Genomic DNA, 23983 nt, shown 5'->3' on the forward strand with positions numbered 1-23983 from the left:
AAGTGTGTTGTTTTAAAGTCTTGGTTAGTAGATTGGATGGCCTTATTGACCTTAGATTATATATAAAATATGTTTGACACATTTCTAATAATAATAATTAATATAATAAAAGTGCTAGTTTCTTTTCAAATGCATTGTTTTTGGTATGAAATATTTGTTTTAAAATTAACTTAAGATATGAAAATGAAAGACTCAAAATTTAGGTATTTGAATATTTGCTGGCTTTTGAAATTGCTTTGATCTTGTAATATTAGAGTGGAAAGACTGAGCATAAAAAGTAATACATTTAAACTCTTGTGTCAAAAATGTTTAATAGATTTACTCATGACACAGGAGGTTAAGAGGTTACTACTAAGAAACTTAGTAGTAACAGTATAAACAGACTGGGAGAGAAAACCTATAAAGAAGTCTTACCTAAACAAATTGAAGTTTTTTGATACAAAAAGTTTGAAATAAATTTTTTTCACACAATAAGTATCATTAATCCTGCAATGTTTTATTTTTATGGTATAATATTACAAAATTTTATCAGCAGATATTTTTATTCATATTTTGTTTACATGTGTTTGTATTTAGAACTTGGTAGAAGTTGTTTGTTACAAATGTAAACAAAATATGAATAAAAATATCTGCTGATAAAATTTTGTAATATTATACCATAAAAATAATACATTGCAGGATTAATGATACTTGTGTGAAAATATTTTATTTCATACTTTATGTATCAAAATACTTCAATTTTTTTAGGTAAGACTTCTTTATAAGTTTTCTCTCCCAGTCTGTTTACACTGTTACTACTAAGTTTCTTAATTTAACCCTGAAGAAAAAGTTCCACCTTTTGAAAGCACTTGGGGTATAGGGAATCTTATTTTTACATTAAATTGATTCCTGAAAACTCTGTTTTTATAACTTTGTTTACATTGGTACTCATACTTTGTACAAGTTGGTCCAAAATTATCTTTCCAATTTTGAAATTTAATAATTAAATGATTAAAGAAATACAATATTTCATTTTTTAACATCTTGTAGCCCAAATCAGACAATTTTTAATGACATGTCAGTAGACTTCTATGTGTGCATCAGTAGTGGCTGTTAGCATCTCTAATTTATATTTGATTTTAATCCATGTTGGCTGCAATATGTTTATAGTTAAAGTGGTGATGGCATCTGTTATACTAGTCTTTAGTTCTGTGATGTTTTCTACAAGTGTGGAATAGATGATACCCGTAACATACTTTGAAAAATAGAAGGCTAATGGAGTGATGTCTGGTGAGTGCAGAAGCCATAGAATTGGCCTGTCCAACTATCCAAACAATGCATTGATATTTTTGTTGTGTTTTACAGGAGTGAAAAAAAAACAGAAAAAAACACATGATAATAAAAACTGATTTGGGTTACTCAGTGTTGAAAACTAAATTGTTGTATATCTTTAGTTATTTATTATTAAATTTAAAAATATGAAAGATATTTTGGAGTACCAAATACTTTAGTTGCACAATTTATATAAATGTTATAAATGTATGACTTTCTTGTGTATTATACAAGAATGGAGATACTTTTTCCTTCAGTAATACTAAATAAAAGTTATCTACAAAATTCTATTCATTGCCACATTGTAAGTTACCTTAACACAATGTTAATATAGAAATAATGTTCAATGATATTATTGTTAAAATTTAATACATGTAAAAATAGAAAATTTTCATGAATTATTAAAATATACTTTTATTTTCAGTAGGATGAAGCTAAGTTTAATGCTCCTGATGGTATCGGTCTTGGTCATACATGCAGTTAGTACTAGAGCAGGTGATAATGAAGTCAGAGTAGAAGCAGAAAAGGTAAATTAGTATAAATAATTTCATTCATTAATTATCATATTATTTTTTTTGTTTTGTTTTATGAAAGAAAGGACATAAAATTCAAGTTAAAAAATCCATTTGGCCTATTGGAAGTCAAACTTTTACCCACAAAGACAAGAAACCAAAACATCAAGACCACTTATGTTTCTAAAAGTATTTTTAAATAATTCAAACTAATGCTATACATCAAGTTATCAAGCATACTTTTTCACAGTGTTTAAAACTAATCAAAAATAATTTTCCTGAGGAACATTTTAACATCTTAGGTTCAAAAGTTAAACCTATTACCTCTATTATTTATGTTCTTAGTCCAACTGTGTTACTACATTACTCATACAGATCATCTGTAGTGAGTCTATCCAATGTCCTAACAATTATGAATACCTAAATTGATACCTTTTTTATATTTTCAGCAACAAACAACAAGGCAAAAAGTCTACACTTATTAAAGTACAAATTTGTACTAGTATGTCCCTGCATTCTTTGTATTATGATGATATTGTTCATGCAATGATAAGTCTGCAAGTGTGTACTCAGCTGTTGATGAGGTCTTGCATGCTTTGTATAAAGAATGTAATATGCTAATCATTCACTCATTAAAGGATTTCTGAAAGTCAAGGTATACATCAGGTTGGATGTATTCATTTCAGAAAGGTAGAGGCTGTGTTCAAAATTATAATTGTTAATGCAAGAAAACCTTTTCCTAAAACTTTATTGGGAATCATGAATGTCAATTTTGTAATTGTTTTCCACTAATCCTAGTTTTTTTATCTGCTTCTTAACCATCTCACTAATTCTATAATGCAAGTATATAATTAACTATTAGTTCTTGTGTGAGACTTAGTGTTAAAGACACTCTGAAAATTGAATTGTAAAATGTGTATAAAATTAAAAACTCCTGCAGATTTGTAACACAAGCCAAACTGCTGAGTTCCGTCGACAGCACTCCACCACAGACCACCTAATTCGTCTTGAAACATCTATCTGAGAAGCCTTTCTCAACCGCCAACATCTTATATCAATATTCTTTGATATAGAGAAGGCTTACGACACAACATGGAGGTATGGCGTTTTGCGAGACCTCCATACATATGGGTTACGTGGCCATCTACCCATGTTTATTAAAAAATTTTTAATGGACAGGAGATTCCAAGTTCGTGTGGGTTCGACACTTTCCCGTTCTTTTGTACAGGAACTTGGAGTCCCTCAAGGCTGTGTATTGAGTGTTACACTCTTCAGTATAAAGATAAATGCCATCACTGAACAACTTCCTCTCACTGTTGCGAATGGGCTGTATGTCGACGACTTTCACATCTCATGTCAGTCATCAAACATGAGATATATTGAGTGGCAACTACAAACCGCCCTCAATTGTGTACGGAAGTGGACTCTGGCGAACGGCTTTAATTTCTCTCTCTCCAAAACTGTATGCGTGCACTTTGCCGTCGACGGGTATTCACCCTGATCCTGAACTTCATATCGGTGAAGTTTTGCTGCCAGTAGTCCCGAGACCAAGTTCTTGGGGCTTATCTTTGATCGTAAACTGACCTTTATACCACACTTAAAGCAGCTTCGGGTCAAATGCACAAGAGCACTGAACATCCTCCGTGTTCTCTCTTCTACCAGTTGGGGGGTAGATCTCTGTTCAATGTTAAAGGTATATCGTGCTCTTATTAAATCAAAACTCGATTATGGATCAATGGTCTATGGCCCTGCCAGACCCTCGGCCTTAAAGATGCTGGACCCCATTCATCACCAAGGACTTCGACTCTGCACTGGGGCTTTTCGTACCTCTCCAGTTCAAAGTATATACATTGAATCTCATGAACCTTCTTTACACCTTCGCCGTTTGCAACTATCTTTACAATATACTTCGAAACTTCATTCCTTACCAAAGCATCCCACCTGGAAATGTGTTTTCCTTCCTCGGTGGGCAGTACTTTTCAGAACAGACGATCTGTCATTGCTCCGTTTGGCCTTCGATCCGGCGCAATTGGATGAATTGGGTCTGTCTTGGATAACATTGCAGATTCCACAGGTTGGCCCATCCCACCATGGCTTATTACAGCCCCCAAATGTGACCTTTCTTTCAGTCACCTAAAAGGCAGATACTCCAGATTGGAAGTACTGTCTTTTATTCAATGAATATCTTTCAAACAATCATTCAGTTCCTATTTATACAGATGGTTCCAAATCAGGTAACTCAGTGGGCTCTGCTATGGTTTGCTATGGGTCAGTAGTTGCATGCAGAATCCCTTCTACAGCTTCTGTGTTCACTGCTGAACTGTATGCCATATCTCTTGCCCTGGATTATATTGCAGCTGAGCAGTACTATTTATACTGATTCGCTTAGTTCTATACTTGCCTTGGAATCGCTACACATTAGCTCACATCCTATTCTCGCTGATATTCGAAACCGACTGGCCCATTTCTCATTAGCAGCTACTTCAATTCAGTTTTTCTGGATACCAGGCCATGTTGGTATTCGCGGGAATGAGCTTGCAGACATGGCAGCTAAATATGTCTGCTTCAGCACCATCACTCCTATGCCTATTCCGTACATGATCTATGGTGTTGTCTTCAAGGCTCGGCTCCGTGCCAGCTGGCAGTCCACTTGGAGTGAGCAACGTGACAACAAACTTTTTCAAATGAAACCCAAAATTGGACTTTGGCCATCTAGCTTTCGTAAAGTTTGGAAGGAAGAAGTTGTTCTCACTAGGCTACGCATTGGTCACAGTTTTTTAACTCATCATTTTCTTTTATTGGGAACTGATGCACCAATGTGTAGTTTGTGTAACACTCAAATCACTATCAGCCACGTTTTACTTTCTTGCCATTGTTACAATTCTCAACGACGGCAATATTTTAAACATATTTTTCCCAGGGTCATTCTGTAACATTGGACAGAGTTATTGGTGATGGTGACTCTGTCCACCTTGATAATGTTTTTAATTTTTTAATGGCCATTAATCTTTTTAATCTCATTTAAGTGTTGCATATTTATTCATTACACCTTTTTAACTGTGGTTCCTTTTTTACAGTTTTAATCTCTCTCCTTCAATTTGACATTGGACAATGGCCAGAACATTAAATAACTCGACACCAGGACTGGAAAAGCCAACTTCAGGTGACTAACGCTACTGTTTGAACTATCCGTTTGAACTACTCGTTGGTCGTCCTGGCGAGTTGTTATACTTTTGCTGCATATCATTTCACACTTTTACTACTTAACTTTTTAGTACTGGCCATATTGACTCATAACCCGGAACCAGGACTGGAAAGACCAACTTCAGGTGACTGACGGTGGTTTTTATACTTACCTGTTAGTCTTCCTGGCGGGTTATGATCATTACCTTTTTGCTAGAGTAAATACCTTACAACTTCTTATACTCTGCCTTCTATCTTAACATTGTAGACTAGGTGTCAACATTGGTTTTATACTTTTTTGTTTTACTTTCATTTCCATTTATGTCTATTACTACATTTATTTATTTTATTTATTTTTTTACATTTTTATCGAATGTCTGGCGCAGATAGCCTCGCTGCTTTGTGCCACAAAACACTAAATCAATCAATCAACCAAACTGCTGAGAATCTTTTGTTTTCTAAATGCTTAAGTTTTAAATAAAGCAAATAATTAAAGAGCTTAGTTTTAGCTTCTGTAGTTTTTATTATATATATATATATATATATATATATATATATATATGTGTGTGTGTGTGTGTGTGTGTGTGTGCATTTAAGTACATTAAGTTATTTTATTATTTTTTTAAAATGCAAGTATTGTAAATTGCATTTTTTAGCAAACATCTGATTTTTTTTTAATTTTCAGAACTCTGCATCAGGAACTGTGATAGAAAAAATTCCCTATACCACACCCAAGCCTATTGGTAATGTGTACATAGCAGAACATTTTGATGACCCCAAGGCATTTGAAAAGAGGTAAATCAAACATTTATCATAATACCTTTGTACGGAAGCCAGGATGCCATGAACAGAATACGTATGCAATGAGTTGGTTAAAATACTTTTTGAAAAAAATGTATCCAATGATCATAAAGTATATACAAAAGCAACACATTAAGAAAATAACTCTGATTACATGCTGATGTTTTCTTGTGATTTTTTTTCCTTTAAAACAGTAATTATTTTAACCTTACATTAACTGAAGCTCGATATTTTTTTTATTATAGGCTTGGAAAACTGAAATGAAGTTTGAGTGGTCAATAAAGATACTTAAAAGTAAATTTTACAAAAATATGATTTCTAAGAACTTCCTAATCATATAATTAATGTCTAAATTTTGTGTATTTTAGGTATGAAAAAGAATTGCCAGTAGAACTAGCTCATCATAGTTTAATTTTCAACTCTCTAGGCTGTATGTAGTTGCATAGCAAGCTCAGACCATGTTTTTTCTGCTTTTCCAGAGGGCATATAATTAAGCATTAAAATATATACAATAATAATCATATTAATCAAGATCTTGGTTTAAAAAATAATGCAGTGTTAAAAATGTTGCAGCCTGTGTTTGTGTAGCAACTTAAGATTGATTAAAAAATTACTTTTGACAACTTAATCCAGCTCACACCAAAACAGTTGTTGTTCAAACAGTTTGATATTTTAAATAGTGTATAAAGCAATTTTATATTTATTGTATTTCTGATCTACAGAGTCTTAGTGGGTATTGCACAATTTAGAGGTTTCTGTGCAAACATTATGGACTGAAACAAATCACTGCTACAGTCAGGGTTGAAAGCACTATTAAATTCTAACAATAACAGAAATCCAAAATACACACACACACACACACACACACACACACACACTTGGTCAGAAGGAAGAGGAACAAATCAAAATACTTCTCCGGATGAATAACAACACTTACCAACAATCAGCATTGATTCATTCTAACTATATCTCATGAAATTATTTGTTTAAGATCAAGAAATGTTAGATTAAGAGCTTACATCTCATGTGACTAGCTGATTTACATAACCTTTCACAACATTGAAATTTGTATGCCACTGCTAGAGGAATTTTGTCAGTTTCATAATACAAATACTGTCTTTGTATTTAAATTTTAATGGAGAAAGCTTTGTAATTGTTTGGTTTTCCTGATTCTAACTGTGCTTAAGTTGTACTTTGATTTTTCTTTTTACTTTTATGTTAGTTATGCATATTATGTAATAGAAGATAAATTGCAATAATATTCCAACTCACTTTCATTCCAATACTGACTTCAGGAATTAAAGGTAAATGATGCTTATGTTTTGTTCAAAAGAAGACTACAATTTGGATTCTGTTTATTTCCTGTAAATTATATTTTCATTTTTATATGGTTAATATAGAAGTAAATACTGAGAGAGCCTTGGGTTTCAAGTTGTTAAAGGTTGACCTGGAAATACAGGAATTGAAGATGTTGTCCAGGAAAAAAAATATTGAAAGATATTCTTGGATACTTAATGTTCAGGAATTTAAACTACCTGGGCAGTGCATCATAATTTATTTTGTTGTATATATACAAAACCTGTAGTTCTGAGTAACAAAAAAGCATGAAATTTCAATGAAATTTTTAGAATATTGGTAAAAATAATAAGAGCTCTTAAATGTCAGGTGAAACTCAATACTTGGAATATCATGTCTTCAAGCTTCCAATAAATTCAGACTTTTTAGGTGATTTACTTTTTGTTACATAGTTTTGCATTTACAGCTGTTTTATTGATTTCTGATCTTTGTCTCAGCTTTACATCTTAGTATTGCTAAACAAAGATAAGTAATATTTGATGTTTTGGCAGGTGGATAATCTCTGAAGCAAAGAAAGATGATGCAGAAGTTGTTGCAAAGTATAATGGTAGGCATTATGTTATTTTTATGCAAGTATCCACAAAGCTTTAATATTTATTTTATGTTAAAATTACCTTGTAACCATATAATTTGTCCAGGAATACAAGTATATTTCAGTATTTCCTGTGAAATTCTTTGTAGTATGTTAAACATAGCATAACTTTAAGAAAGCTAGCACATGTTTCATTTTGGAGGGAACTATTGAGAATAAAGAGCATGGTATTTCTAGTTTAAATGAATAATGATACTCTGGTAAACTAATGCCCACATAACAAGAGGTTCAAAGATTTGACTATGTGTAATGCTAGTTTGAGAACACTGTAGCAACAGAGAAACTACAAGTTTGTTAAACACAACTAATTTTCACATACAATTTTTAGAGTGTAAAAATTGAGAGAAGTCAACTTACACAACCAGTAGAAGAGATGTATAAAAGAGTAAAAAAATTGATGAATTCTCAACGCACCCACCAGTGTGTGTGCTGACATGCAATGATTGAATGCTGTTTTCCTTGCATGCAAATTCCCTGTATCTCAGGTATCAAAGGAACACCACCCAATATGAGAAAAAAAAACATGAAGAAACAACAGCAGTTGCAGCCCTTAAACTAGCTGGCTACAACTGAATTGCTGCAACAAAAGTTTCAGAGAATGTATTTTATGTGAATTACTGCATCACATACTGTTACCTGGCCTGATGCAACTGCAGCAGATTTATATCTTGATTTCAGGGACCACTGTAGTGACCAGGTCTAACTTGATTTAACTGCTTTATCTACTGTAACATAATGGGAAGTTCAGAGCTATTGTTCTGTCTGTAAATGTTTCTGAATTTTAGATCTTCTATAGAAAAATTAATGAAAATACTGTTTTTAAATATTACTTGCTTCTCGCTACTTATGCAACTATATAAATAGGAAAAAAATTTACTTCACTTTAGCAGAATTTTTTCTCTGATTCTTTATTTCACTTACTCTGTCAGAATTAATTGCTTATATCTACTGTATTTTTACACTATTGTGGTTTCATGAGTGTTTATCATACTAAAGTATGCATGTGTATATGCACAACTTACTAAAACTGACTTTAGTTACTGGAAAGTCTAAAAACAGTGCAGAACAGATACATAGCCAGCCCTAAATACTTAGTTATACACCTGCTGAGTCAGTATCTCTTGGTATACACACCCAGCACTAGGAACAGTTAAGCACATTAAAAACTTTCAGGATGTGAAGCAGTATATAAATACTTTTGTACTATATTTTTTACTGAAAATGACATTAAATTCATAACGTGATCATGGAAGTTTGGAACACTATATTACATTGTTGTGTTCCTTGCTCTCTCTTTCAAGCTTACCTACATAGATGAAAGCTAATGTCATTATTCAGATTTTATACTTACTTCAGAACACAATCATGGGCATTTTACATATAAAATTAGAACTAAAATTCTTCATGGCTATACATCTTTGTGTATTGAAGGTGCATTCATAAAAACTGATTATTGTATGTATTAATTTCAGAGGAATTCTAGCTATTGTTAACAGGTGGTTTTGAATTCCTAGCAGTTATTTTTCCAGTTTTACAAACTGTTGATGTTCTAAGTGTTACTTCTGCTAATGCTATCTGTCCTAGTTGTCCAAACCTAGTGAATTTCAATATATGAATTAATATACCTGTAAAGCATTCACATACAAGCTGAAGAAGGATTTTGTATCTCAGAACAGCTGGTATGGGTATTAACTTTTATTGGTAAGCGGAGAACAATGTTTTAACCTTCCTAGGTCATCTCCAGGTTAACAAAGAATTTGACTCTGTCAAAATTGGCATTCTCATTACCTATAACATGTAACTGATCAATAACTCATTTCATATTTCATAAGCATTTTACTAATTGCCTTATAAACCTTAAGACAACCTTCTTTTTTGTCAGCTTGATTGCCAACTCTTAGAGGCTCCCCTCAGTGTGGATTTCTGTATGTGGTGAGGGGACCTCCCAGGGAAGATTCTGTTCTTTCAATTTACCTCTTCTGGGATCTAAACATCCACCCACATGTTTGCTGTGCTTAATGACCTGTAAAGGGGAGGAGAGGATCATGGTTGTTGAGGGGTCCAACCCTAACAAAACACTTTGGCCTTAAATTGGCAGCCTTGGGATGGTCCCCTTGGGCCAATCGGCTGGGCCACTTGGGCTAGGGTCAACTAAGTACCAGTGTTGGATGTTCTCAACAGGTGTTGTGGACATTGTATCTGATGCTAGTGTTTGGGTATAGAGATTCTTGCCAGTTTCTCCACTCAAGGAGTTTCTGCAGTGAGGTGTATCTCCACTTGCAAAGATGGAGTTACATTGCCGAACAATATTCTTGTTCTGACATTTACATCACCATGCACCTGCCACCATCAAGGCAGGTTATATTAATTGCAGGGTACTGCCGTACATTCCAAACCCTCTTTGATGTTTTCAGTGTCAGCAGTTTGGTCACTTGAAGACGTTATGTCATGGTTCCTTGATGTGTGCTTGTTGCAGTGCAAGGACCATGATGCCTACAAGTGTGAAACGGACCCTCATTGCATCAGTTGCAATGGCTCTCACTCATCCTACTTTCGTTCTTGCCCTAAGTGGTTGGAAGAAAAAGAGGTGCAGCATTTGAAAATGATTCATAACATTACTTATCCTGAAGCTTGAAAGTTGGTGTCCACCACTTCATCTCGAACGTATGCTGCTGCACTTTGTTCCACTACTACAGTGAGTGTGCAGACAGATCTCTCTGTGCCTCCAAAGGAATTGTTTTAAAGAAAAAAAGTCTTTTGAACTCCATGGTTAAAAAAGTTGATGAATCAACTTTAATACTTATCTCTGTCCCTTGCATACATTCCAACACATCCCAAGATCCACTTCCTTTGGTTCCTGGTACAGGCATCTCCTCAGATATATCTTCTTCTCCCACCCCAAGATGCAAAACGATCATTTTTTCATGTCTTTATTCCCTGGAATTCTTTTCCAACAGCACAGACCTGCTCGATCGACCCAGGGCAGGATCCATGTAGGTCGATAGACCTCCCTCGAATAAAGACAGTAAAGAAAAAAGACATGGTTGTAAACAGAAGGGTTCTCCACCCAATTCACCTACATAATCAGTAAAAATGGCCACTTTGATACAATGGAACTTTTGAGGTTTACATTCTAATCTGGATGAAATCAAAACACTAATTGCTTCTTACCATCATGCATGTCTTTCATTACAGGAAACATTTAAGAAACCTGCTGACACAGTCACATTTTGGCCATTTTCTTTGTACAGAAATGACAGGCTGTGTGATGATTGTGTGCATGGAGGGATGGCACTGTTGGTTGGTCAGCATGTGCCCACCCTGTCTTTGCCACTCAACACACCCTTGGAGGCCATAGCCATCTGTATTTCCTTGGGTCATACCATCACTGTTTGTTCTATTTACCTGTCACCTTGAGAGACATGATCAATCATACCTTGATGCTCTCATTGAACAGTTGCCATCTTTCTTTTTTATCCTGGGGGACTTCACTGGACATCATCACCTCTGGGGAAGTGCTGATATTGGTAAGAGGGTCACTCTGTAGAGTGTATGCTTGCTAATCACAACCTTTCTCTTTTCAGTACTGATTCTCTTACTTACTTTCATGCACCTAGTCAGTCCTTTACTGCTATTGATTTCTCAAGTTGCTCCTCTTTGCTATTCTCCCATTTTTCATGGAGGGTTGACAATAATCAACAAGGCAGTGATCAATTTCCTATAATTTTGAGAGAAACTGGCCATGGTCAGTGCCACCCAACTTGTGTGCCTCAGTGGAAGCTGGATCATGCAAACTGGCCCTCTTTCACTGCTCTCGCAGAACTTGATCCTGCCACCATCTGATAGCCATCAATAGACGACTGTGTTGCAGCAGTAACTGACCATATTATACAAGCAGCTGCTCAATATATTCCTAAAACCTTGACACGTTTTCCATGATATCCTCGTCTGTGGTGGAATTCTGCCTGCCACATGGCACGGAAGGCTCAAAAATGGACCTGGGATACTTTCCGTAGATATCCCACACTCTTGAACTGCATCGCTCTCCAGCAGGCCTGCACACACACTCGATGGGTAAGACGTCAAAGTCAGAATCCAAATTAAGTTCACAAACAGCATATCTTGTAACACCATTCTCAAAGTCATATGGGACAAGATTTGAAAGGTCAGTGGGCAACATAATTCTGTCCCTGCCTCGATTTTGCTTTCTGATGGCCAGGAAGTAGCTGATACCCAGACCATTGCTGATACTCTAGGTGAAAGCTATTGCCAGGTATCTATCACTTCTGCTTCTTCCTCCACCTTCTTAGCCATCAAGACTCAGGCAGAGTGATCACCTGTTTCCTTTCGAACTGATTGCCTCTGTGATTATAATCGTCCCTTTACACTGGTGGAACTCAAACTGGCCCTTCATCAGTCTGGCAGTATATCAGTTGGACCTGATGATGTATACTATGAAGTGCTGCGCCATCTATCTCCTGCTTCTCTTGCTTTTCTTCTGATTATTTTTAACCAGATTTGGCAGGAGAATGTTTTTCCTGATGCCTGGTGCCAGGCTGTTGTCCAGCCTTTCTCTAAGTCTGGGAAGGATCCCAAGAATCTTCAAACTACCATCCAATTGCTTTGAGGAACTGTTTCTGTAAGACCTTAGAGAGGATGGTTAATGCTCGTCTTGTTTGGTTCATCAAATCAAACAATCTCCTCTTGCCCACCCAGTGTGAATTCCAATGACAGCACTCCACCGTGGACCACCTGATTTGACTTGAAATGTCATTTAGAGAAGCCTTTCTCAAACAACATCTTCTATCAATATTCTTTGACATTGAGAAGGCTTACGACACAACATGGAGGTATGGCGTTTTGCAAGACCTCCATACATATGGGTTACGTGGCCATTTACCCATTTTTATTAAAAAATTTTTAATGGACAGGAGATTCTATGTTCGTGTGGGTTCGACACTTTCCCGTTCTTTTTTATAGGAACTTGGAGTCCCTCGGGGCTGTGTTTTGAGTGTTACTTTTTTCAGTATAAAGATTAATGCCATCGCTGAACAACTTCTCACTGTTGCAAATGGGCTCTATGTCAACAACTTTCACATCTTATGCCAGTCGTCGAACACGAGGTATGTTGAGTGGCAGCCACAGGCTGCCCTCAGTCATTTAGTGAAGTGGACCACAGCAAAAGGCTGTAACTTCTCTCTTTCTCTGAAACCATTTGCATGCACTTTTGCTGCCAACGGGGTATTCTTCCTGACCCTCAACTCTGTATCAGTGATGTTGTGCTGCCTGTGGTCCCTCAGACGAAGTTATTGGGGCTTATCTTTGACTGTAAGTTGACCTTTATACCACACATCAAGCAGCTACGGGTCAAATGTAAAAGAGCACTAAACATCCTCTGTGTCCTCTTTTTCACCACTTTGGGAGCGGATCAATGTTCTGTGCTAAAGATATGTTGTGTTCTTATTCGATCAAAACTCTATTATGGATCACTGGTCTATGGTTCAGCCAGAACTTTGGCCTTAAAGATACTGAACCCCATTCATTATCAAGGACTTTGGCTCTGCAATGGGGCTTTTCACACTTCCCCAGTTCAGAGTTTGTACATAAAGTCTCACAAACATTTGCACCTCCAGTGTTTGCTTTACTGTATGCTTTGAAACTTCGTTCCTTACCAAAGCATTCCACCTGGGATTGTGTTTTCTTTCCTTGGTGGGCCATACTTTTTCAGAACGGACAATCTGCCCTTGCTCCTTTTGGTCTTCGTATCCAGTCCCGAAATGTGACCTATCTTTAAGTCTGAGAAAAGCAGACACTCTCAATTGGAAATACTGTGTTATTTGCTAAACATCTTTCGAACCATCCTTCCATTTCAATTTATGCAGATGGTTCAAAATCAGGTGATTGTGTGGGCTCTGCCATGGTTTGTTGTGGTTTGGTGGTTGCATGCAGAATCCTCTCTACAGCTTCTGTGTTCACTGCTGAGCTGTATGCCATTTTTTTAGCCCTGGTTCACATAGAAGCTAAGCAGTACTCAAACTTCACTATTTTACTGACTCACTTATTTCTCTTCTGGCCCTGGAATCTCTTCACATTAGTTCACACCCTGTTCTTGTCGACATTCAAAACCAACTGACTCATTTCTTTCTAACATCTACTTCTATCCAGCTTTTATGGTTACCAGGCCACCGGGATACTGCAGCTAAAATTATCTGCTCTGGCACTATCACTGCTGTGCCTGTTCCATACATGGATTATGGTCCTGTATTCAAGGTTTGGCTCAGTGCCAGCTGGCAGTTTTCTTGAGTGAGCAACGTGAAAACAAGCTTTTCCAAATAAAACCCTATATTGGGCTTTGGACATCATGCTTCCATAAGGGTCGGAAAGAGGAAGTTGTTCTAACTAGACTAGCATTGTTCACAGTTTTTTAATTCATTGTTTTCTTTTATCTGAATATGATGCACCAATGTATAGTCAGTTTAACACTAAGGTGACAGTGAACCACATTTTACTTTCTTGCCATCGTTATGACTCTCAACGACAACACCATTTTCAGCCAGTTCTATCCCAAGGTTTGTCCATACCGTTAAACAGTGTTATTGGCGATAGTAACGCTGTCAACCTTGGAAATGTTTTTAATTTTTTAAAGGCCATTAATCTTTTTAATACTATTTAAGTTTTTTAATTTATATATTAGACATTTTTTTATGTGATTCCCTTTCAAGAATCACAGTCATCTAGTTCGATTTGAAATTAGAAAATGGCTGTAATGTCAAATAACTTGAAATCAGGACTGGAAAGGCCAACTTCAGGTGACTAATGCTACTGTTTGAACTACTTGTTAGTCATCCTGGTGAGTTATTATTAAAATTTTGCTACAAGTATTTTAAAACTTTTATTACTTTTTGAAAATAGCCATAATGTCAAATAACTCAGAACCAGGACAGAAAAGGCCAACTTTAGGTGAGTGATAGTGGTTCTTGTACTTACCTGTTCATCTTCCTGGTGAGTTATGATAATTAGTTATACTACAGAAAGTCCTTTACAACTTGTATTACTGTAGTTTTTCTCTTAACATTGTAGACTAGAGGTAAACATTGGTTTTATGCTATTTGTGTTGTTGTTTTTTTAACTTTGTTTTGCTTTACCTTAATTTCTTTTTATGAATTTTATTAAATTTAATTTTAACTTTTTAGTGAATGTTTGGTGCAGATAGCCCAGCTGCTTTGTGTCATAAAACAGCAAATCAACCCACCAACTTAGAGGCTCTGGATAGGAAGTTGAAACAAGAGATTGAAAATTGTTTCAATATTTATGAGATTTACATCTGCTATTCTATACTCAAATGTAAAGTCTTTGTTTGGGACAATTGTGTAATTTCTTCCCAAACAAATTTCTAATATTTACCTGTTGACAGAGATCTGTTAGTTAAAACTATTTCTAAAGGGATGTTATGTTGAATTCCAGGACATTATTAGTTTTATGGTCACTTTTCTGGGTATTTTATATTGGAGGCCAAATTCACAAATTTTCCCATATTCTGCAAGCCATTTTAAGGTTATTAATAATTTATCTGTTTATAAAACAAGTAGTTATTTTCTGACCAATTGCACAAGGAGGGTGAAGATTTTCTTTTATATGCTTGTTGGTAACAGTTCCTGAGTTTAGAGTCTGGTTTCTTTGCAAAAACTTGTGGAAAAAAATGTTTTCTACTTTTGATTTTAACATTAAAAGTGCATTGGGAAAATATTGTTCAAGGCATTTCTGGGTGTGACAGTTGGTTAGCATTGATTTTAGTTTTAGTATTAGGTTATAGGATTCTAATGCTATTAAGTATTATGTTACATTAAAATAAAGAATTGCCACTAGCGATAATTAAATAAGAAAATTTATTTTTTGTAAGTGTTAATTATTGTCTCTGTTATTTGGTTGCTGCTGAAAATTCAATATATATATACATTAGTTTGTTATATCTCAAAAACAAGCTGAAACAAAAACAAATTAAACAAAAAATGCTGTATTAACTGAAAAGATCCCAGGTTACAAGCTCCAATGTGGGATTATAAAATGTACCCTAGGTATTGGAAGTGACTGCAGAAGTAGGACCCATATTGCAGTGGGAATACACCACTTATCAGTTTTAACCTCCATTTGCCAGTGTCACATAAGGAATGAAGAGTAGCAATAGATAGAGAAATTCAGAGAGAAAGACGTGGGTGTTTAAGCCAACAATGTTCCACATTTATATCGCCCTTCACTGCCTGCAGACAGTTGTGGGAAGGTGACTGCTCTGCCAAAAAAAAAAATTAATTGAAATAAAAATATAATAAGGAAATAAGGTACTACCACTTGGGGTTAAGTGAGATGAAGACTTATCTCTTTGTTGGCATTCCAGCCCCCAGTATGGTAGAAAGGCACTAATTGACAGCACAGCAAATGAACTACACCACCATGAAGTATCCAATTTAGTTGATGCAGCATTTTTGTTTAATTTGTTTTTGTTTCAGCTTGTTTTTTGAGTTATAACAAACTAATATGATTAGTCAGAGGTTTGAATTGGCTGTTTTTAATGCAGTCTTCCCTTGTGATTTTACTCATTAAAGTGCATTTATTCTCACTAAATTTGATGTATATAAATGGTTGTTGACTATGTCACATTTTCTATTACAATGTTCAATCTTTATGAAGTTAGGTATAATATGCTTCACTAATGGCATATTATGAAACTATAACTTAACCTAGTGAGCTGGTTATATTAATTATATTGCTGCAAATGTTATAAAATGTAATAACAAAAGATATTTCACATGTCCTGCTCTAAATACTTTTCACCCTATAAAACCTCCAATAACTTGTGTACATTTTATAATCCCACATTGTAGTTTGCAACCTGGGAATTTTTCCATTGATGCAGCATTTTTTTGTTTAATTTGTTTTTGTTTCAGCATGGTTTTTGAGTTATAACAAACTAATATATTTAGTGAGATGTTTGGATTTGCTGTTTTTAATGCAGTGGTTCTTCCTTGTGATTTTAGTTATTTTACTATTCAACTTCATTAAATTTATACGTATGTACTTATAAGTAACTTACTTTACTCACCCACTCACTGACTGACTGACCGTTCGTGGTATGCATCGTAACTATGATGCTAGTAAGCATGGTGTCAATACCAGGGAACCCTTCTGTGATGGGTCAGAGGCCATGTCATTGCAGTTGGTGACTAGCATACAAAATGGTGTTGAACTACTATTGTATGAACATGTGTCCCTAAGGTTGGTATCAAACTGGAGGGTATAGCCTAGTTGCTTTGCACCATTAAACACCAATCAATCAACTCATCCCTGAATTCACCAAGTTTGTTCCTATTATCCATACAATTATTCTAAAACATTTCATGTTCCAAAGCTTTCTTCCAATCTCTTCATTGCCCTAGTTATCATATGAAATTGTTTATTATAAAATTTCTAAGCTCCATATTCATTATGTATATGTAGTTTAAACTACCTTTAATATTAAGTTTCCCCTAACATTCTACTATCTAAAATGCTTGAGTAGAGCCCATCTCAAGCATATAAAAATAACAGTTCCAACCAGCTCATTTGTTACTCTGAGCATAATCCTGATAATTTTTCATTTAAGCCTTAGATCCTGTTAAGTAATTCATTTGCATGAAGGAGCATTCCTGAAAGGTCCACACTTTTGTTTTCATTCCTAAACCTCTGAAGGAGTTCTTTATATGTATCAAATCTGATTTATTACTTCCAACATCATTTGCTCCTACATTCACTAAAGAAAGGGAATATTCCATGGTACCAGTAACTAAACTGTCAACCCACTAATGCTCTTTACTTTAGCACATGGCAAGCAATTCCTAGTCCTAGATTTATATTTCCCATTACACATAACTTTATAAGAAGAATACTTAGCAAAAGAGTCCCATCTTGCATAAACCTTAGGATCATCATTGTACTAGAACTGCTAAAGGCTCAAATCTTTTAGACTTCTACTTGAATGGAAACTGAACCTACTCTTATAGCCCTAAGTTTTTACTACAGTGTGCCCACATAAACCCAGCACTTTTTCTCACAATCTTTCAAAACAAGTGAACAAAGGTGGAACATTTAATAAGTTTTGGGGTTAGGATATAATTCCACCAAAGATGTAATGACTAAGTTGTAGTAATTTTGTAGTTTTTAATAAGTTTTATTTATTTATATAGGAAAATGGGTGGTAGAAGAAGCTGAAAGGAATGGACTTACTGGAGATTTGGGTCTAGCAATGAAGGTATATTTTCATATAAATTCAGCTTTGTTACATAGTAGCAATGAATTTCATAAGTTTTCTTATTTGTAATTTTGCTTTAAGAACACACTCAAACAACACTACATGTTTTGGCTTGCTGACCACTTTTATACAAGAGTTTGATGGTCATGTTTCCATTTCAGTTCACATTTTTGTGTTGCCTCATTAAAGAATGAAATTATCATAAGTACCTGGGTAGGTACTGTGCATGGAGGTTGTTATGTGATGACAACAATGTGCATCAGTACAGTTCATGTTAAAACATAAAATGAGGTGGGAGTTGTTTTGAGGCTACTTACACACAAATTGTTTAGGCAAACAAATGAGGAAAATAGCTAAACTGGGAGAGGAGGTATCTATTGGAAATACGTTTCCAGATTAGGAAAATGTTAGGGGGAGGGCTAGGAAGGTTGTCTTTTCTACATGTAAACTTATATTTTGTGTATTGGTTTGGGATGTGGTTTTGGAGCTTCTTGCTCTCCTATGTTTAGTTGTGTAAGTTTTATAGAGAACAATAAGGGATTTTTTTTTAATGTTGTATCCTTTAGTCTAAATTATTTACTGATTTCTTTGTATTATAAACCTATCTTTGACAGGGTATTTCAATGCAGCTATAAGTATATTGCTGGCAGCATTGCACTTTTGAATACTCAAATTCTTTTTTGAATCAAACAAACAGGTGATAAAAATATTTTCTGTGGTGCTGTGCCTCACTTTTTCAATGACATGCTACTGCATTAGCATATGCATATCATTCTAATAAAGCCTCATTAATTTTCTGTAGATTTCACACATTAAGTTAGATCAATAACACTATGTAACAAAATTTTTACTTTTTCTGGGCAGAAAGTGTTATTTTCCAATTGCTTATGCCTAAAGTAAATAGAAAAGACCTATTTTTCTCTTCAAACTTTACTTTTGTGACCTGGGAACGTGTGACGAAAACATGATGGGAGACTATTTGGGGACTGATATGTGAAGGTGATTTACATTACAGTTGCAAATCTCAAAAAACTACTTACTTTTAAACATGTTTATTTTTGTATAACTTTAGCATAAATACATGTAAATCTTGATTCATATGTTGTTTTATTCAGACCTTATGTAAATGAAAATGTGCACATTTGCCCGTTTTTATGTAGAAAATAGGTTAATTTCTGAATTTCATTATCCAGATTGCAAAAGCAAAATTTGAAGGGAATAATGGCCATTTTCTGTACTTTTACAGCATAAGCAATTAAGAAATAACACATACTATCCAGGAACTAAATATATGTTACATAGTGTAATTATTTTGTTTGAATTGCTATAGTAAGGTTATTGTAATTTCTGTATTAACTTAAAAGAATCAGTTTAACCTTTGTTGTACTTTTAGGTCTGCAAGTGAAACTTTATTGTATGTGATACATCATAACTTATAAAAAATTTATGACATCAGTCTTGAGTTGATTTTATATATATATGTTTGCATGTGTTTGTATATATAAATATACTGGTAGATAGCTCTAACATTATTAATTACATTAATTGTATATAAGTTGTCAATATGGTACTATATAACAATGAAGAATAATAATATAAAGAAATAAAATTGGAATATCTATTATGAGATTTTACTCTAAATAGCAAAAATTTATCCAGTTTTCCATTCTTTATTGTTAATAATTAACTCATAATGGAAAATGTCTGTGATTACAGCTTCCAAAAGCATTATGGATATTCTATCTGTCAGAGATAATGCAAATGTTAAACTAAGTAGCATTTATTGAAGATTTTATTAGAAGTTAAGAGTGAGTTATTTGACCTACGAAATCTCAGCTTCGATAGCATTTCACTGTCTACAGCCATTTGCGAGAAAGTAGTTACCCCTAACATTTTGATGTAAAAGGAACTTGGTAAAATAACTTTATGGTTGAAATAAATCATCTTATATTTTTACATTTGTATGACTTTTACAAAATGATGGTAATTAAAAATGTAAACCCTTACTTTGACAAAGGGCATTTAATTAACTGTTACCAAACTGTCAAACTTGTTTGGGCAAACTAAGGCAAACCCATTTACCTGAATTTTGCCTCCAATTTCTGTGTACTGAACAAATCGCTAAATAATATTTCAAAGCAATTTATTTATAAACTTTGATTAATCAGTATCCTCTTTTATAATGTCAAAAAGGTAATAATTTTATTTGTGTGAAAAAAATTAACCTGATACAATATTATTTGTAAAATGTAAAAAATATCTTTAAAAACACCAAAACTGAGCTATCTGTTATGAGTCTCCTCTATAAAAAGATTTGTCTATTGCCAGTTTTTCTCTACCTCATAATGGGAGATGTCTCTGGTTATAGCACTTATGACTTTGCAGAAATTGAAAATAAATAGACTTGCATGTAAGATATGTTTGTTTTCTTTTAGTGTTTTAAATTTAAATACTGAACAAATTAAAATAATCAGAACATAAGTATCAGTTTACGTGTGAGATGTAGTTATTTATTTATTTTTTTTTTTTAAGTCTAAAGCTCATCATCATGCCATATCATCAAGGTTGGATAAACCATTTGTCTTTGATGGCAAACCCTTCATTCTTCAGTAAGTATGCTATATTTGTTTTTTTTGTAATTTAATATTTTTAATGTTAAATATAATTTTGATTTGTTAATGATTCTGCACACTTTGTATCATTAGTCATAGAAAACTCCAATTTCTTTTGGAAAAAATTGTTTTGTATTTGAAGGCATTGACAATTGGTAAAATACCACATGAAAATAGTTTTCTTCATTTTTTTAGTTCATGTAATTGGAAATGTTTTTAGTGAAAGTAAGTTGTAAATATTTTTGAAGGGATGTATTTTAAGTCTATGAAATGCATGTGAAAGTTTATTAAATTACATTAAATTAGAAATTTTCTTTGTATAAAAGTAACAGCATTAATAATTCTGGTGTAATAAAGACAAACTACTAACATTCTAAAAACAAATTGTTGAAAAGTACTAAATTAATTGGGGTATAACTTTTATTATTCTACAAATTATTGCTTGCACAGATTGCACATCCATTTTTTTTTCTCAAATAGGCCCTTACTTCAACACACACACCATTTACTAAGCTTGATACCTCAAATCCATTTTCCAAACAAAAACAAAAGGTTAAAAAAAATTACCAGGAATCTACTGAACAAAACTATGAGTTATGTAATTTCTAAATCAAAATCTAATTCAATAGTCATTGTAACTTTGAAAGCTAAACTTCTATTTTTCGTTATTTTTAATGATACAATTAATGTAAAGATTAAATGAATACCACTAAGAAATTACTTTGTACTTCTGTCAGTGCATAACTTTTTGCTTGTCTACTTTTGTGAAGTAATACCCATATACTTTAGGTTGTAAAGCTGAATAGTAACTATTCTCAAATGACAATGTGTGATGTATTTTGCTTGTAAAAACTACAGCAGACCCATTGGGGAGAGCATTATAGTCTACTGCACTAAAAGAGAGGGGAGAAACTATGTGCTGTACTTTAGTAATTGGGGATTTCACAATTCTCACTCTCTCTCTCTCTCTATATATATATATAAAGTATAAATATGAAAAATGAATATTTAATTACATATTTACTTGGCTACATACTAAATAAATCTGTAGTTGTATATTATTCACATGTGTCAATGTAAATTGTATTTTATTTATTGATTTGTTTAATTATTAGTTTTAATTAGTTATTGAAGCAATGATTAAATACAACAGACTAATAATGTATATATAACTGTTTATGATACTTTTACTTGCATATCACTATTGTACTTGTGCATTATTACATTTTTTAAAACTATTTTTGACTTGTGCATTTTGCTAACTGCCTTTAGCTTACTTAGAATAGATTGTGTATGAATTAGAACTCAGCAGCTACACCTGATGTTGGCTTAAACTTAAATCTAGATTTTCCTCGTATGTGGAATATTTTGAAGTTTTGTTAGGGTGAATGAAGAAAGGATTGGAGGAAAGATAAATATGTTGAATGATATTAGTATTCTTGTAATGTTTTAAAGTATTTAAAAAATTCCCAAAAGTTTAGTAGAAATTTGGTAAGGAATTAAGAACACATGAATGATTGAAAATATGACCTTGCTTTCTAACTGTATGTAAAACAAGATATCTGAAAGATCAACAAATGCATATCCTTCTCTGTGGTGTTTAGAAGGCTTTATATATGTTTATGGTTACATATGTATTACATAATTTAATGTATTTTCTTGTAGTATGCTGGGCATTACATCATTTAATGTATTTTGTACTATAGAGCTCGACAATTATTTTTGATTTAGGAGCCAGCTCAAAAACATGTTGTACCTAACTTCTCTTGGAAGCAAGCAAATTTTGTTTTTAAAGAAAAGAAAACTAACAACTAAACTACAGACCAATCAGCATGACCAGTTGTGTAGAAAAAGTTTTAGAATGAATAATAAATAACACAGAATTGAGGAAAACAAGACAACCGTACATTTCAGAAATATATAATTTATTCATGACTGTAGTTTTGCATGTAAACACATCAGACTGAAATGTTTTATAATGGGGTTTATGTGTATGTTTAAACAAAGAACCAAAAGTGACATTGCCATTAATTAGAGACAAGTGAAGTAAGAAGTAGGAAGGAACTTAAGTTGGTTTGATTGGTTATAACTTTTTCTGAATTTCTTTCTACAATTTGCAGACTATCTAGTTTGTTACTTTTTTACAGATATGTAAAATGTTGCTTTTTTTTTTTCTGGAACAAATTGGTGTTTGCATCCTACCTTATTGAAAATGAAGGTTGTTTGAAAAGCATCCAATCACTTAGATTGACTGAAACTGTAATAGATAGATTCAACTAAAAAGTGTGCTGTGATATACTTGCTCGATCTAGAGAAAGGTTTCAGTATAATATGTCACTATGGTCTAAAGTTCCAGATCCTACATATGGAACTGCCATGCAGTATTATTCAGTGGTTATCCAGTTTCCTAGAAAATAGGAAATGTCAGGTTAATGTAGAGGGCACCTGTTCAGAGTATTTTAATCCTGAGGCAGGTTTCTCTCAAGGAGGGTTAGTTAGCTTCATACTCTTGATCATGTACATAAGTGACATGCCATTGACTGATCGAATTTCTGTTACACCTCTCAATTTGTAGATGAGGGAAGAGTTCCCAAACACCATCCATAACTGCTGCTAAGTTACATTCTGCTCTAAATGAAATAACAGAATACTGTTGAAGGAAAAGATTGAAAACTAATATGCCAAAAACACACACATTCAAAATTAAAGAAACTCATTAAAAACTACCCAGAACTTATCTTCATGGAACTTTCTTCCAGACAGTTACAGCAGCAAAATTTCTAGGTGTTACCTATGATTTAAAATTTCTTTGGCAAAAGCATATAAACAAAATCCCAAATAAAACCTGGAAACAAGCCAACCCAGTTAGAAGTCTGTCTGGAAGTAATATAGGCACATTATCCCAAAAAATACTAGAAATATACAAACAGTACATATGCCCAGTAATAGAATGTGTATGTCTGGTATGGATTGCCATAACACCAAATGAAATAATAAAACTACAAAACTCAATACTTGCAGGTGCATACAAAGTTCCTGCTTCATACATAATTGTGCTAACATACAACCACTCTGACAGTCTTTTAAACAGATCTTACACTTGTTTCCAGAAACACCTACATAAAAACAATTTACTGCACACACTGAATCACTATATCATAGGTGATGAAGATGAGCACAAGTACCTGTGACTTATAAATATAGCAACCAGCCACCTGTTGCTAGATTTCCCTAGTACACCATTTATGTAATGTATACATTATGTATTAAAAAGTGTATATGCCTCAATACATATAAGGTATGCTACAAAATGAACAAACACTGGAATATTTGG

General features: G+C 33.8%; 1 protein-coding gene across 9 annotated transcripts in view; it reads left to right on the plus strand.

Moving 5' to 3' along the window:
* The window catches only part of LOC143255912 (calmegin-like), a 59618-nt gene that overhangs the window by 2136 nt on the left and 33499 nt on the right, over positions 1-23983 (plus strand). For 4 of the 9 annotated variants that reach the window (XM_076512380.1, XM_076512361.1, XM_076512354.1 and 1 more), the window contains exons 2-6: positions 1736-1838; positions 5692-5801; positions 7655-7710; positions 17973-18037; positions 20570-20646. In XM_076512380.1, the coding sequence (XP_076368495.1) occupies positions 1740-1838; positions 5692-5801; positions 7655-7710; positions 17973-18037; positions 20570-20646 (407 nt within the window). In that variant the 5' untranslated portion in view covers positions 1736-1739. Of the gene's footprint in view, positions 1-1149; positions 1270-1735; positions 1839-5691; positions 5802-7654; positions 7711-17972; positions 18038-20569; positions 20647-23983 lie in introns of those variants that run through there. The other 5 variants (XM_076512396.1, XM_076512370.1, XM_076512346.1 and 2 more) reach the window with 3 other exon arrangements.

This window comes from Tachypleus tridentatus, chromosome 1 (assembly GCF_004210375.1).
Source record: "Tachypleus tridentatus isolate NWPU-2018 chromosome 1, ASM421037v1, whole genome shotgun sequence".
Lineage (NCBI taxonomy): Eukaryota > Metazoa > Arthropoda > Merostomata > Xiphosura > Limulidae > Tachypleus > Tachypleus tridentatus.